The sequence below is a fragment of the Sphaerodactylus townsendi genome, linkage group LG03 (genome assembly GCF_021028975.2).
Source record: "Sphaerodactylus townsendi isolate TG3544 linkage group LG03, MPM_Stown_v2.3, whole genome shotgun sequence".
Classification (NCBI taxonomy): domain Eukaryota; kingdom Metazoa; phylum Chordata; class Lepidosauria; order Squamata; family Sphaerodactylidae; genus Sphaerodactylus; species Sphaerodactylus townsendi.
Window position 1 is genome coordinate 167,843,252 of NC_059427.1, and position 15,371 is coordinate 167,858,622.

At 50.2% G+C, this 15,371-nt stretch overlaps 1 protein-coding gene across 1 annotated transcript in view; it reads left to right on the top strand.

Moving 5' to 3' along the window:
- Positions 1 to 1,890: 1,890 nt before the first annotated feature.
- Positions 1,891 to 15,371, top strand: part of NCKAP1L (NCK associated protein 1 like) — a 640,546-nt gene continuing 627,065 nt past the window's right edge. The window contains exons 1-2 of the mRNA XM_048487583.1: positions 1,891 to 1,997; positions 8,388 to 8,480. Of these exons, the coding sequence (XP_048343540.1) occupies positions 1,935 to 1,997; positions 8,388 to 8,480 (156 nt within the window). The 5' untranslated portion in view covers positions 1,891 to 1,934. The remainder of the gene's footprint in view (positions 1,998 to 8,387; positions 8,481 to 15,371) is intronic.

Genomic DNA, 15,371 nt, shown 5'->3' on the forward strand with positions numbered 1-15,371 from the left:
GGTTTGGGTGTATGTGTGTGTAATTTGAGAGCTTGCCCCAGGCACCAATTTGTGTAGATTCACCCCTGTCTGAGATAGGTTATCTATTGATACCTCCTCAGGTAAGCCATTCCGTAAGGTGGCAGACTGCAACAGAGATATTGCCCATTTGTTGATTTTGCCTGTTAATGGTTGGCGCCTGCAGAAGGCCTTGCTTAAATGGCAGAGCATTGGGGGAGAGGCAATCTGTCTGTAGCTGCTTTCGCAGCACGTTCTGCTTCCATATCAGAGGCGGAGCGCTCACGGGGACATGTGGTGTCTCATGTCCCCGGGCACACGCCAGCTGTTCATGTGGGGGCGGCAGAAAATCTCTCCCAACACCCCTCCCCTTGGCCCTGTCCTTCAGCTGGCCAAAGGAGCAGCCTGACTGGCACTGGCATAATGCCCATTGGGCAAGGTGGGCAGCTGCCCAGGGCATCACCTTGTGGGGGGCATCAAAATGCTGGGTTCGTTTTTGGGTATTTTAGTGGTTTTCCATTGTTGGCCTGCAGGGGGTGCAGTTTTTAGGCTATTGGCCTAAATTAGCCAATTGGCCATGCTGACAGAGGCTGATGGGAATTGTAGTTCCTGAACATCTGGAGAGCCGCAGGTTCCCTACCCCTGGGCTAGCGGCACCAAAATTTCAGCGTATCATCAGGAGACTGTCCTTATGCTACCCCCCAGGTTTGGTGAGGTTTGGTTCAGGGAGTCCAAAGTTATGGACTCCCAAAGGAGGTGCCCCTATCCCCCATTGTTTCCAATGGGAGCTAATAGGAGATGGGGGCTACAGTTTTGAGGGTCCATAACTTTGGCCCCCCTGAACCAAACTGCACCAAACTTGGGGGGTATCATTAGGGCAGTCTCCTGATGAGACCCTGAAAGCTTTGAGACTGTGCCTTCAGAAATGTGCCCCCCACAGCCTGCAACCCCCATTGACAGCAATGCAGAAAACTCAATGCAGAACAAAGATTCTTGGGCAAATTTCTAGGATGTTCCTGCAGGGGGTGCATTTTTTGATGTATCGGCACCAAAATTTCAGGGTATCATCTGGAGATGATGGCACCCCCCAAGTTTGGTGCAGTTTGGTTCAGGGGGGCCAAAGTTATGGACCCTCAAAACTGTAGCCCCCATCTCCTATTAGCTCCCATTGGAAACAATGGGGGATGGGGCACCCCCTTTGGGAGTCCATAACTTTGGACTCCTTGAACCAAACCTCACCAAACCTGGGGAGTAGCATAAGGACAGTCCTCTGATGATATGCTGAAATTTTGGTGCTGATATGTCTAAAAATGCACCCCCTGCAGGCACCAATGTCCTGGTGCAAAAAAATTTTTGGTCATGGTGGAGTGGCCGCCCATGGGGGGGGGGGGCATCCAACTCAGGTTTTGCCCAGGGCTACAGTTTGCCCGGGGCTGCCTCGTTACGCCCCTGACTGGGCCGCTGCCAGGCAGCCCTCAGCCCCGCCCTCCAGGCTGCTCTTTCAGCTGGTGGAGGAGCAGCCTGGCGGGACAAGGTCAAGGGTCGCCCAGCAGCGGCCCAGCCAGGCTGCTCCCACTGGCTAAGGTCAGTGGGGTGCGGGGGTGGTGGTGGTGGTGCCCGGGAAGTGAGGAGGGGCGGGGGTGGTTGTGCCTGGAGCAGATGTTGCCCTGGGCGCCATTTCACCCCCCCCCCCATGCCTCTGTTCCATATGATGAGGTCAGAAACTGACTGTCTTGGAAGACTGCCATATGTCCCCCCCGCCATGTTTTCAGCAAGAGCAAAGATTACCCACGGTCTGAGTTGGGCTCACTTGTTAGCAAAGAGGCTGTGACGTTGGGAGCTGATCACATGAGAGAGGGAATGACAGGAGCTTTTGTTTATCTTTGCAGACATGCACCGATCCCCGGGCCAAGCCACCCTTCTTCACAGAGAAGGCCATGGAGCCCTGCATCAAATATATCAACAAGAAGTTCCCTAACGTGGACATACGGAGCAGCACGGTGAGACTTGCAGAACTGGGATGGGGAAATTGGGTCTACTGTGGTTCTGTCAACAGAATTCTCACTTTTTGGCACTGTCTGTATCATAGCTTAAATAACAGCAGCATTTGCATGGATAGTTGGATCTTAAGGGCATTCCAGGCACTAAAGGAGTCTCTTGCAGCAAAAACTGATGCTGAATTTATCACTGGCGTAATGCCCATTGGGCAAGGTGGGCAGCTGCCCAGGGCATCACCTTGTGGGGGGCATCAAAATGCTGGGTTCGTTTTTGGGTATTTTTAGTGGTTTTCAATTTTTGGCCTGCAGGGGGCTCAGTTTTTAGGCTAACTTTGGCCCCCCTGAACCAAACTGCACCAAACTTGGGGGGGGGGGTATCATTAGGGCAGTCTCCTGATGAGACCCTGAAAGATTTGAGACTGTGCCTTCAGAAATGTGCCCCCCACAGCCTACAACCCCCATTGACAGCAATGCAGAAAACTCAATGCAGAACAAAGATTCTTGGGCAAATTTCTAGGATGTTCCTGCAGGGGGTGCATTTTTGGATGTATTGGCACCAAAATTTCAGGGTATCATCTGGAGATGATGGCACCCCCCAAGTTTGGTGCAGTTTGGTTCAGGGGGGCCAAAGTTATGGACCCTCAAAACTGTAGCCCCCATCTCCTAATTTGGAACCCCCCTTTGGGAGTCCATAACTTTGGACTCCTTGAACCAAACCTCACCAAACTTGGGGAGTAGCATAAGGACAGTCTCCTAATGATATGCTGAAATTTTGGTGCTGATATGTCTAAAAATGCACCCCCTGCAGGCACCAATGTCCTGGTGCAAAAAAAAATTGGTCGTGGTGGAGTGGCCGCCCATGGGGGGGGGGGGGCATCCAACTCAGGTTTTGCCCAGGGCTACAGTTTTCCCAGGGCTGCCTCGTTACGCCCCTGGAATTTATTCATTGTGCTAGCATGAGGATCCATTTCTGTGGAAGAAGATGCAGCTACTTTATACTGAATCAGACAGGCAGTGCAATCTACGGGGAGGGGGGCAGTTTTGTGGCAGACGGGAATGGTGCCACATTGCCTCCAAAGAGGATTGGGGAGGTGTGGGGACTTTGCAAACATGCATAAAGTCCCAAACCTGATGATTCGCTGTTGGTTTTCAGTGACGTGTGCATGCTCTTTCAATGGCATAAGTTGCAGCATAGGGGGGGCATTCCCGAGCTGAAAGCCCTCTGGAAGCTGACTAAAGTCTACTCTGCCCTCAGGAGCACCTCTGGAATGCTTCCACATGCACCAGCATGTGCTTCTGTGGTAAAGGAGCACTGGTGCAGCTGCAGCTTCCACATTTGGGTATTGCAGAGCTGTGCCACACCTCCTTGGTGGAACTAGGGAAGTGGGGGAGAGGGGGAAATGACTCAGGCACCATTTGCCTGGGTCTCTCCCCCCACCCCCCCAGTGCCCAGCCCTCAACTGTTACTGCTGCCCTGCCGTCAAAAAAACAACAACACCCTAACAAACCTTTTCCTCCTTTGAGTGACACCAGCTGGCAACACACTGGCCAGGGAAGAAGCGCCCTCCTTGGCCTTAACCCAACCCCCAGTATGTTGCTGGCTGGTGCCTCTTTGGCCAAATTCCCACTGAAAATTTAACCTAGGTACAATCAAGTTTCAAAGGAATCGGCACCTTTTCATCCAGGTTCCAACATCCACACTGCAGCATGTTTCTAGCGAAGACCTCTAGGCCTGCCCCCGGGGGGGGGGGGGCGTGCCTGGTGTCAGGGGTGCAATTGTTAAGCTAGCAGCACCACACTTTCAGAGTATCTTTAGGAGACCCTCCTGATGATACCACCCAAGTTTGGTTCATGGGGGGCAAAGTTATGGACCCTCAAATGTGTAGCCCCCATCTCTTATTAGCTCCCAATGGAGTGGTTTTTTTCAAAAAGGTGCATATACAAGCAGATCCAGGAAAATCCCGTGATGGGGGGGGGGTCAGAAATGGGACTGATCTGTGTTCCGTGGTTCAGCAGTGGGGAGATCACGAGGAAACCTGGATATTTTGGGTGACTGTCCCAGGATTAATCGCCAGTGGGAAATCACCCTTATTTAGAAGAGGAAAAGTTTTGTTTGGGGGTGGGTGGGTTGTGAGGCAGTGGCATGGTGGAAGGGGGTGGGAGTTCGGTGGTTGCAGGGAGAATTTGACCTGGGGCTGGGTGCCAGAGGCTGGGTTGGGCCAGGGTTTTGTGCTGGTTAGCCACTGTGGCACGCTGCCACTGGAATATTTGCTCCCCACACAGGTGTATTTGTTCCTTGTGCCAGTGTATGGGGCACTCTCACTGGTGTACCCTCATGCCACAATTCACCCCCCCCCCCCACACACACACACAGACCAGTGGATTCTACTCTTAGGGTTTCCAATTTCCAGGCAGGTTTTGAACTCTCCTGGAATTACAGCTGATCTACAGACTGCAGTGACTAGTTTCCCTGGAGGAGTGGCAGAAGGGATCACATCCCCACTGAACTCCCTCCTAGAACTACACCCTTCCCATACTCTGTCCCCAAATCTCCAGGAATTTCCCAAGCTGGAGCTGGCATTGCTGAGGTTGTTTACCTTGACTGGCAACAGCTCTGTAGAGTCTCAGACAGAGCCGTTTTTCATCCTGAAATCTTTTAAAGTGTAAGGGCAAAGGATTGAATCTGAGATGTTCTGCATGTAAATAAGGTGCTCTGCCATTCCATAAGGGACGTGAAGCTCGTGCTGACGTTCATGGCTTTGCTGGAGGAGGGGTAAATCGTCTTTTTTTTAAAAAAAACAGCAATAAAATAAGGAGAGACGTAAAAGGTCACAAAACAAGGCAAGCTTGGAAGGCAAGCAGATTCATTGTAATAATGTTACAAACAATAGCTGACTCTTGGGCCAGTAATTACATACAGGACGATGTCACACTTTTTGCAATGAGGTATGTGTGTGTGAGAGAGAGAGAGCATGAGGAAGAGAAAAACATTTTCCCAGGAAGAAAATACTGTATGTTGAATACTGAGAAGGTGTTAGGCACCAACTGCATATTTATTGCATACCATAAAACATACTTTTAAATACTGATCTGGCTAGCGCAGGCTAGCTAGATCTCGTCAGAACTCAGAAACAAAGCAGGGTTGACCCAGCCAAGTATTTGGATGAGAGACCTCCGAGGAATACCAGGGTTGTGACTGGAGGCAGGCAATGGTAAACCATCTCTGAATTTCTCTCGCCTTGAAAACCCCACTAGGGGTCGCCGTAAGTCAGATGTGACTTGATGGCAAATAAAATAAAATAAGCAGTGATCCAGAATGTCTGAGAGGTAGCTACAGGTGACCTAAAGAATCAGATTGTGAGACAAATAACTTGTGTTGAGGTAGTCACACAGTGAGAGTATTATGTAGTCTAACCCTGGATGCCTATTACAGGCGATATACCTCCAGACGATATAGCCATGCTCCCTCCCAATGAGATCTTCTCCACTATAAAATGTAGACTTTTTGAATTAGAACATCAGGACTTGATGGCCCATGCAAAAAAGTTCTGCTCTCCCCTCTCCCTTGGCGTCTCTTACGGCCACCTAGGAGTGACCAGATATCTGTTTGCTCTTTCCGATCCGGAGTACCGACGTGCCATCACTTTGGCCAGATGCAGTGTGATTCCTTCCGCTTTGAGGGATGGAAGAAGTTCCAATAAACCCCATAGCAAACGTTTCTACAACTGCACGTTGAAAACTGCAGAAACTGTACATCATGTTCTGTATTGTTGCCCCCTTCATAATAGGGCCAGAACGAAGTTTCTCTCCACTTTATTGATGGGCTTAGAGAGCTGGACAGACCAGCAGTTAAACAAGGAATACAGGGATGCTCTGCAGCAGTGATGGCAAACCTTTTCAAGATGGAGTGCCCAAATTGCAACCCAAAACCCACTTATCGCAAAGTGCCAACACAGCAATTTAACCTGAATACTGAGGTTTTAGTTTAGAAAAAACAGTTGGCTCCGAGGCATGCGTTACTTGGGAGTAAGCTTGGTGGCTTTGCTTTGAAGCAACCGTTCAACCATTCCAACAGGTGAATCACGACCCTAGGAGGGTTTACTCAGAAGCAAGCCCCATTGCCAGAAATTGAGCTTACTCCCAGGTAAAGGATCGAGCTTTAGTTCTTCTCATGAAAATCAATGGGGTTTAACAGCGCTTAACAGGGTTACATACACTGCTTCCCCCAAACTTGGTCTTAGGTTTAATGCTAATAATCGAGCCCAGCAGCCCAGACCAGCCTAGATGTGGGGTGGGGGTGGGGGACTTTCTTTGCACGTGCCCACAGAGAAGGCTCTGAGTGCCACCTCTGGCACCCGTGCCATAGGTTCGCCACCACTGCTCTAGAGCAAACGGCCAGGTTTATGTATGGTCATAAACAAACAACCCTAATTTTGCTCTGTATTTTATCTTTTAAATCTCTGTATTTTATTTTAAACTTTGTAACTCATGCCTACTTTGTAACTCATCTACTACTATTAAAGGCTCTGACCCTGATGTAGTCTAACCTTAAGATACGTGGGTGTTAATCATGGATAGATAAGAACACAATCCATATAGAATCTTTTATTAGAACCAACCTGATCATACATCCATTTTTTTTAATTTTAGCATAAGCTTTTGCATATTTTATCAGAAGTAATGTTAGCCTTTAAGGAGCCATAATAAGAGTTCTTATGATCATTTTTGAGAAATTTAGGGAGCCGTAATAGATGCTCACAAGCAAGTCCACTACTCAGAAGTAAGTCCCATGTAATTCAGTGGTGCTTACTGTAGGGGTGAGCCCGCGAACCCAGCAGAACCGTAGAAAGAGCGCCTGGAATGCCGGTGCCGGCTACGGCCTTCTGGGCGCACTCGCTCCCCCAACCCCCGTTCCCCCGTGAGTCACAGGTCATGAGATGCCTGACTCACGGTCACCAGATGTCCCAGACAAAGGGACAAAGGGGCTCTTGCCCCCAGGTGTGGATTAGACCCAGACGCGGACGCTTCCTCCTGCACGTAGCAGCCCTATGAGATCATGCATCACATGATGATCTCCCGCTCTCCCGCTCTCCTGCCTCCCGGTCCGCCCACATTGCCCCCCCTCTTGTAAACCCTAATAAAAGGAGGCAGAGCCTAGCACACGGCAGAGTTGCCAGGATCACGGAATCCCGCGCTTCCTGCTGCTGGCTCTCTCCACCAGATGGTATCTCCGCGTCTCGCCTCTTCCTGGTGACCCTCGCGGGCATGACTTCAGCTTACACTTGGGAAAGTGGCTTTAAGATTACAACCTTAGTAATGCAAAATATTTTGAAGTGTTTTGCCCTGCTTTTCTGTCAGTCCCTGAAAGAACCAACTGAATGGTTTTAAAGTAAGCAAGTAAAATTATTTTTCTGAAGTTCAGTTTTTTAAAAATCCTGTTATGTGCTAGAATGCAGCATTATGGACCAAACAGAGTTTTAAGGGGAGAACATCCTTTATTTTACTTTTGAGCTACCCTTTGTAGAGTTGCCAACCTCTCAATGTGGCCTGGAAGTTGTCATGATTAAAAAAAGAGAGTAAAGGTTCGCAAAAAGGTCATCTTGTAAGTCAGCAGAAGTTTGCAACCCCAGAGGCCAGAGACAGTCAGTCAGAGACATGATTGGTTAGTTCAACTGTAACTCTAGACCAGTGAGAGGCAGTTGCCTGCACAGGGAAAAGTATCCTGTTGAATGTATTTTATATGCAAAGTTCAGATAGAATCTGAGTTAAGTTCAGTGTGTGTTGAACTGTGTTATTGCTGAAGAGTTCTGTATAGTTTTATAGTCTTGTATAGCATAGACTTGCGTAACATTGCAATTGCTAAAGTAAAAGCCTTCCACATCTTGCGTGAAGAGTATTCTTTTCCAAGTGTGATAGAAGGTTGCAGTGAGAGCAAGAAGACCATAGACCAGGGGTCTTCAAACTATGGCCCTCCAGATGTTCAGGAACTACAATTCCCATCAGCCTCTGCCAGCATGGCCAAGTAGCAGGGCTGATGGGAATTGTAGTTCCTGAACATCTGGAGGGCCATAGTTTGAAGACCTCTGCTATAGACCTTCTCATCTTACCAGAGTGACTCCGCTTTAAACTCTGCTGATAGAAGTTTCATGACTCATCTCTAGAGTATAGATGCCAATTCCCCTGGAGAAACTGGCAGATTTGGAGCTTGACAATATGATTTATACTCCACTCTGCCCTCCCTAGGCTCCACCCCCAAATCTCCAGGAATTCCTCAACCGGGAGCTGGCAACCTTTCGATGGCCCAGCTCCCGAGGGCTGTGTCAGGCCTCATGCAATTGTGATGTTTTCTGAAGGAGCAGTTCCACTTGCTCACACCGTGTTTTTTCTTTACAGCACCATCTGGGGCCAGTGCACAAAGAGAAAGCAGAAATTTTCCGGACATTTACTTCCTATTACCACACCTTTGTGGATGTGCTAGAATTCCGGGTGAGTGTTAGCGGGCGCTGGGGTCTTCCTGGGGCGGTGTTCCTTTCAATTTAGTCCATCTGAGAAAAGCTTGGGGGAATGAGAGATTCTCCAGATATATCTTCTACCGTCTCCATGTTAGCTTCAACATGGAAACTGCCCCTATTTAGTGCAACACGGTTTCAGAATACTATTCTGGACATGTCAGGCAGCCAAGATATCATGGGAGCAAACAGTGGTTTCAGATTTTAGGCAAGAGATGACAAATGTTATTCCATTTGTCAGTTGGGGTGTTGTGTGGTTTCCGGACTGTATGGCCAGGTTTTAGTAGCATTTTCTCTTTACATTTCACCTGCATCTGTGGCTGGCATCTTCATTTGTCAGTTGCTCAGTCAGAGTTTTCTGTTTCTGTCTGGATTCCTGAAATTATTGAGTCTAGTAGCATTTGAATTCCTTCCTTCCTTCCTTCCTTCCTTCCTTCCTTCCTTCCTTCCTTCCTTCCTTCCTTCCTTCCTTCCTTCCTTCCTTCCTTCCTTCCTTCCTTCCTTCCTTCCTTCCTTCCTTCCTTCCTTCCTTCCTTCCTTCCTTCCTTCCTTCCTTCCTTCCTTCCTTCCTTCCTTCCAAGTTAGATGTGCTGGTGGCAGTTCTTTATATAGAGAAAGCACTGGCGGCCATTCCCTGGGACTGGTGTGGCCATTTTATTTCTCCTGGCCATCAGGTAGAAAAAAGGGAGTGGGGATCTTTATTTATTTTTTAAAGTAAACTGCTAAAGGGAATTGAACTCTCCATTTTGGGGACCCCTCCCCCACACGCTTTTTCTGTCCATGAGGCCCACCTTTGCTTTTGGAGCACATGGTGGTAGAAAAGTGCTCAGAGGGAGAGAATACAGGCATCCTTGTCCTTCAGGCATCCTTGTCTTTTATATGTCTAAAACAACACTTTGAACTGTGTACAGAAGCAAACCCAGAGACAACAAAATGCATTCAGTGCCAGCAAAATCTAACCACAGATTTTCACAATATACCTGGAGTCCAGTGGCGACTGATGCATTTATACTCAGGGCTGCAAAGAAAGAAAAGGTCCCTTTAATATACAGTCATTACTTTGCAGTGTAAATAGATCTGCATAATGGATGTACAATTCAGGCATCTGATGAAGTAAGCTCTGACTCACCGAAGTCCATGCTGAAAATTACTTAAGGTGCCTGTAAGGAATTCCATAGAAGCAGAAATAAAAGGCTTTGTGGGTGTAAAAGACCGTTTATTAAGACATCTTAGAAAGCTCACGTACACGCAGTGGCAGGAATGAGACCTCCCGCCAAAAACACAGGTTATAACTCACTGCATCCCATTCCCCCTCCCGGATTCCCATGGGAACGGAGGCCTCATCTCCCTCGGAGAGATAAGGTCTCCGGCCGAAGAAGCTGGCCCGTCAGCCTCCGGGCCAGGAATGTCAGTCATGGTCGGGCGGCTCGCCCGTACATCAACACGCCATTGGAATCCTTTTACACTCTGCCTCCCTTAAAAAAGACCCTCCCCCTGTGGTTTGAAAGCGGAAAGGTCCGGCGGGAGTAGAAATGAGGGGCGTAAGGCGTCAATATTTTCGGAGTAGACCCATTGGATTAATTCCAGAGGAATACCCCACCCAAGAGACCAAAATATTGTAAGCGTTATGCGATTAAAGCGAGAGTCCAGGATACGCCAATTTCAGAATGCTTGTAATCAATCAATAGTCGGTGGGGGTCTCTCTACAGGGTCGCAAGCAGGCATCGGAAATGGGAGCCTCCCTTTGAGTAACCTGGAACAAAGACAGGATGGATGTTACCAAGAGAATTAGGTAAGTCCAATCTCCGGCAGTGACATCATTAATTACTTTAGTAACCGGCGTCCCAACGTAATCTTTTGCCTAATTTCTTGAAAATTCTATGTAACGCCTCTGAGGTTTCTTTTGGTAAGACAAATACACCCAGGCTTCACACGCAGAGGGAAATCCGAAGCGGTGCTTATCCGCCAGTTTTTGGGAGTCTTGGGGCCTGCTTAAAGGCAGCCTGGACCATTTCCGTTCCCTCGGCCAGAGAAGAAATCCATTGTTGAAACTCCCGAGGGATCCAATGCTTCCGCAGGTAGTTGTGGCATGGAAGGAGCGACCTGACACAATTTCAAAGGGGGTCTTTTTAAAATTGCTATGAACCGCATTGTTATAGGCTGCATTTCCGCAAACGGAATCAGCTCGCACTAAATGTCTTGGTGATAGTTGGTGTAACAACGTAGCCACTGCTCTAGGGTTCTGTTCGCTCTCCTCGCATCACCGCCACTTTGAACGTAGGTATGGCGACAATGGGCGGCCCCCAAACAACCTCTAGAAAAGCTTTCCAGAACTTTGAAATGAATTGGGGTCAGCGGTCGGAGACCACCTTAACGGGGCGGGAGTGTAGACGGTAAACATGTTGAATGAACAGGACGCGGCTAACTTAGGGAGCTGAGGGGATGGAAGCACAGGGAATAAAATGGGTTTGTTTAGAAAATAAGTCCACCACCACCCACAAGACCGCGTTGCCATAACTTTCTGGCAAATCTGTAATAAAATCCATGGAGATGACTTCCCAGGGGCGGGAGGTCACTGGGAGAGGTTTCAACAGACCATGGGGTTTTCCCGGAACGCTCTTGGCTTCAGCACAAACAGAGCAACCTTTAATATACGTCTCAATGTCCCATGCGCATCGCTACGCCACCAGAACTGGACGGCGGGCCAAATGCAGAGTTTTTAGAAAGCCAAAATGTCCAGTCGAGGGATGGCGTCATGGCAGGCCTCGAACTCAAGCCACGGAGGGGGGGAGGCATCGTACCAACAATCCCCCCCCGCCGCCAAACGCCATTCTCCAAACGCAATTCGAGTCACCTTCCTCCGGCTGGAGGCTCGCGCAGCCCCGCCTCCTCGAAGTTCCCCGAGGGAAAGGAGAGACCAGGCTGGGAATGGGCGGAGAAGGAGGAGCGGATGTCTGAGATCGGGTGACAGCCAGCCCCACTGGGAGGGGGAGAGAACAGTGCGCGGAATGTCCCGTAAGGCAGCTCCACCCCCCTCCCCGGGTAGGGCGCGAGCCGCGCATCAGCCAGTTTATTGGTTTTTCCGGGGAAAAAGTGGACCGTGAAAGAGAAACGAAAAAAGAAATCGGGCCTAACGAAGTTAAGCTTCGCTGGACATCTTGAGGGGGGGGTGGAGAGGGCGGCCTGTTCTTGTGGATCCGGCTCAAACTTTTGAAAGGGGTGTTTAGCCCCTTCCAGCCACAGTGGCGCCAAGTGGAGAGTGCTACTTTGATGGTCACAGTCTCTTTATCCCCTACAGTCCAGTTGGAGCTTCCAGTAACCGGAGAATTTCTTGGATAAATAAGCACACGGAACCAGCCTACCATCTTTATTTTTCTGCAACAGGGTTGCCCTAAGCGCTTTGTCCGAGGTAATCCAATGCTGAACCACAAATGGGAGATCCGGATCAGGGTGCTTCAGGATAGGTTCTGCAGTAAAAGCAGATTTTAAAAGCTGGAAAGGCTGTCTGGACATCTCTTTAGACCAGGAAAGGGGGGCCCCGGGTTTGGCAGTCAATGGATCTTTACCCTTAGTGCGTAAGAGGTCTGTGAGTGGGAGAGTCAGTTCAGCGAATTGGGGTATAAAGTCACGATAGAAATTAGCAAAACCCTGTAGTGATTGGAGCTCCTTTCGGTTGGTAGGGGCAGGCCACTGGAGGACTGCATCAATCTTAGCAGGATTCATCTTGAGGCCCCCCGGGCGAGATCCGGTAACCCAAATAGTCAATAGAGGTTTGGTGGAAACAGCATATCGAAAGTTTGGCAAAGAGGGAGAGTTGTTGAGCAAACGCTTTCTGACACTTCTCGAACCAACGCTTCATGTTCCTCCATGGTTTGCTTAATAGATTAAAACGTCATCTAAATACACAACTACTCCCTTGTACAATAAATCATGGAGAACTTCGCTGATAAGGGGCCATAAAAGCTTGGGGCCCCACTTAACCCCGAATGGCATTATTAAGTATTCAAACTGTCCAAACTTCGTGTTAAATGCAGTCAGGTGTCTATAGCTCCCCAGCAATTTGGACTCTATAGTAAGCTTCTCTCAAGTCCAACTTAGTGAAGATGCTGCCCCTGCCTAACAATGCGTCTAGAAGGTCCTTGATTAACGGCAAAGGGTATTTATTGGACAGAGAGACTGCATTGAGTCCTCGGTAATCGGGTGCAGAGTCAGAAGAGCCATCTTTCTTTTTTACAAACAATACAGGAGCAGCGCGTGTGTGTTTGGTAGTTCACAAACATGAACCCGCGAGCGTAGGTTCTTGTCTAAGAAGGCAACGGGTTCCTTCTCTTCATTGGGACTCATGCGGTAGATTCCCACCTTTAAGCAGCTGCGCCTCTGGCTGTATTAATGATTTTGCAGTCAGTGTTCCTATGGGGTGGCAGCTGATCGCACTCTTGCTCCTGGAAATACTCTGGCCAAATCTTGGTAAGCCGGTGGAATGGTCGGTAGAATCGGGAGCAGTTAGGAGCTGGCATCGCTGGATGAAGCCAGGGGGGGGGGGGGTGTCCCAGGAGAAGCCGAAGTTTTCCCCCCAATTCATGTGTTCACCGCAGGGGGGGCCAGTGGAATTCTAAGATCCTTTCTTCCAAAATGAATTTTGTCTGGCGCAACAACAACCATGGCATGCCCAGAACTATGGAGTGTTTGAATACCTGGCGCCAGAATAAAAACTAATTTTCTCCCAAATGGTCGGCGAAGCTGAGGAGGGACCGTTATGCGTTTTGAACTGGGCCGGTCCTTCGCTTCCCCGAGGACTGTCATTCATTTGGGTGAATGGTATGGGCTTAGCTAGGGGGACTTGGTCTAGACCCAAATTCCTCCGCCACCTGGGGCAAATGCATTAAGCAATGGGAGCAGCCAGAATCTACAAGGGCTGAGGCTATAATACGAGTATGCTTAGCGGGGTTGGCCAGAAACGCTTGGATTGTGATGGGGGCGCTGCCTTCACTCACCACGTCTGGAGTCGAACCCATGTCCATGGGGGCTGAAGAAAGGCACACAGCTGCTTCCCCCACCTCTGGGTCGCCTTCAATAACTGCCTTGAACGCGCCTGTTGGGGGCGGCCCGGATTTGCGTGGTGGCTTGGCAGATGGGGTGCGCGCAGCCGGAGCGGTTGGCTTCTGTTTTTTCGGGCAGTTGGCGGCTAGATGACCTGGTCCTCCGCAGTAAAGACACAATCCCAGCCGGCGACGACGCTCGGAGGTGGTCTCGGTAGGGGCGGCTGGGCTTGGCTTGGTGGTCGCAGTAGTGGTCGTAGTGGCGGGTTTTGGGCGTGGGCGGCCCCCGGCACGAGCGTATTCCAAACGAGACGCCACTTGGGATCCCAATTCGATCCAATCAGCAATAGTGCGGGGGATCCGAATTAAAAACACCGTTTCACGCAACTTGCCGTCGACAGCATCCGAGAAGTATTCGCATTTCATGCGCTCAGGCCACTCAGGAGGGAGTCGAGCAGCCGCCGCACGAAATTCACGGGCAAATTCTGCAAACGAGCGGTTGCCTTGCTGGATAGATTTGATGGTGCGGATAGCTTCATTTTCAGCACCCGGATCTTGGAAGCGAGCCCTTAAGGCTTGGAGGAATGCGGGCACCGTGCGAGTATCCTCATCTTGCAGGTTCAAAAGAGTCACAAACCAGTCGGCTGCCGCCCCATCCAGGACTGAGCCGATGTCCCGTATTTTTTCGCGCTCAGACCGGTATAAATCATCATAGTCCTCCATGTGGGCATCGAGTTGCAAGATGAAGTAGGGAAGTTTGGAAGCGGTCCCATCGAAACGGGCAGGTATTGGAGGCCTGTAGTATCCCCTCTCCACGGCCCTTGGCGCCCGCAAGGGCGGTGGTTGCGCAGGGGGGGCTGGAATCGGTGGAGGTGGAGGTACCAACGCCGGTGCCGCTGGCGTTCTGGCGGGAGCCGGTCCTTGGAAGGTGGCAGGACCCAGCAGCGTCGCCCCTCTGGCGCCGGCTGTACCAGTGACAGCGGAGACTCCAACTTGGGTTGTCCTGTTCTGCTGCTGCTTCAGTTCCCTCTCCAAGGCAGCCAGCTCTCTCTCCTTGCGAGTCAATGCATCCCGGTCTCTTTGCAGGTTTTCACGCTCTTGCTGCAGCTGTTCTCGTTCCTCTTCCCATAGCTGCCGTTCACGGGCCCATGCTTCTTGGGCATCTCGCAGTCGGCCCACTTCCTCATCCCAGCTCTCTTTCGATGGGAGAGGGAATAGATCCGGAAGGGAGTGCAGGCTCTCTCCGGACTCCTCTTCCTCTGACCGCAGGACGTCGTGCCCACCGGTGGCTCCACGGGACATCTCAGATCCAGCTGCTAATCCGGGATCTGGGGGCCATGGTGGATTCTTGGGAGCATCACCAAAATACGAGTCCAGGAATCGTTCAATGGACTCCTGCGTTGCCGCATGAAAGGTGGTCAGACCCGTCTCCTCCGTGACAGGCTGCACCTGAGGTTTGTAATCCACATGGAAACGGGCAGATATCCGATCCACAGGCGCTCGATCCATAGACAGCGCCCCAAACGACTCATGTAAGTCCACATGATCGCCTCCTCGTCCCTCGTGCCGACGGAGTAAGGGAAAACTCATGTCGATACGAGGACGGGAAAGAGTTACTAGCGAGACCCGTTCTCCCGCCGGTTCCTCCAAATCCAGAAGGGAAAGCTCGAAGCCCTCTTTGGGGGCTACCGCACCTTCCACAGGAATATTCAACCTCTCCATGCCGAGACACCAGAGGTGCACTGCACTAGGAATATAGATGAACTAGGATTCCTGCCACAATGTAAGGAATTCCATAGAAGCAGAAATAAAAGGCTTTGTGGGTGTAA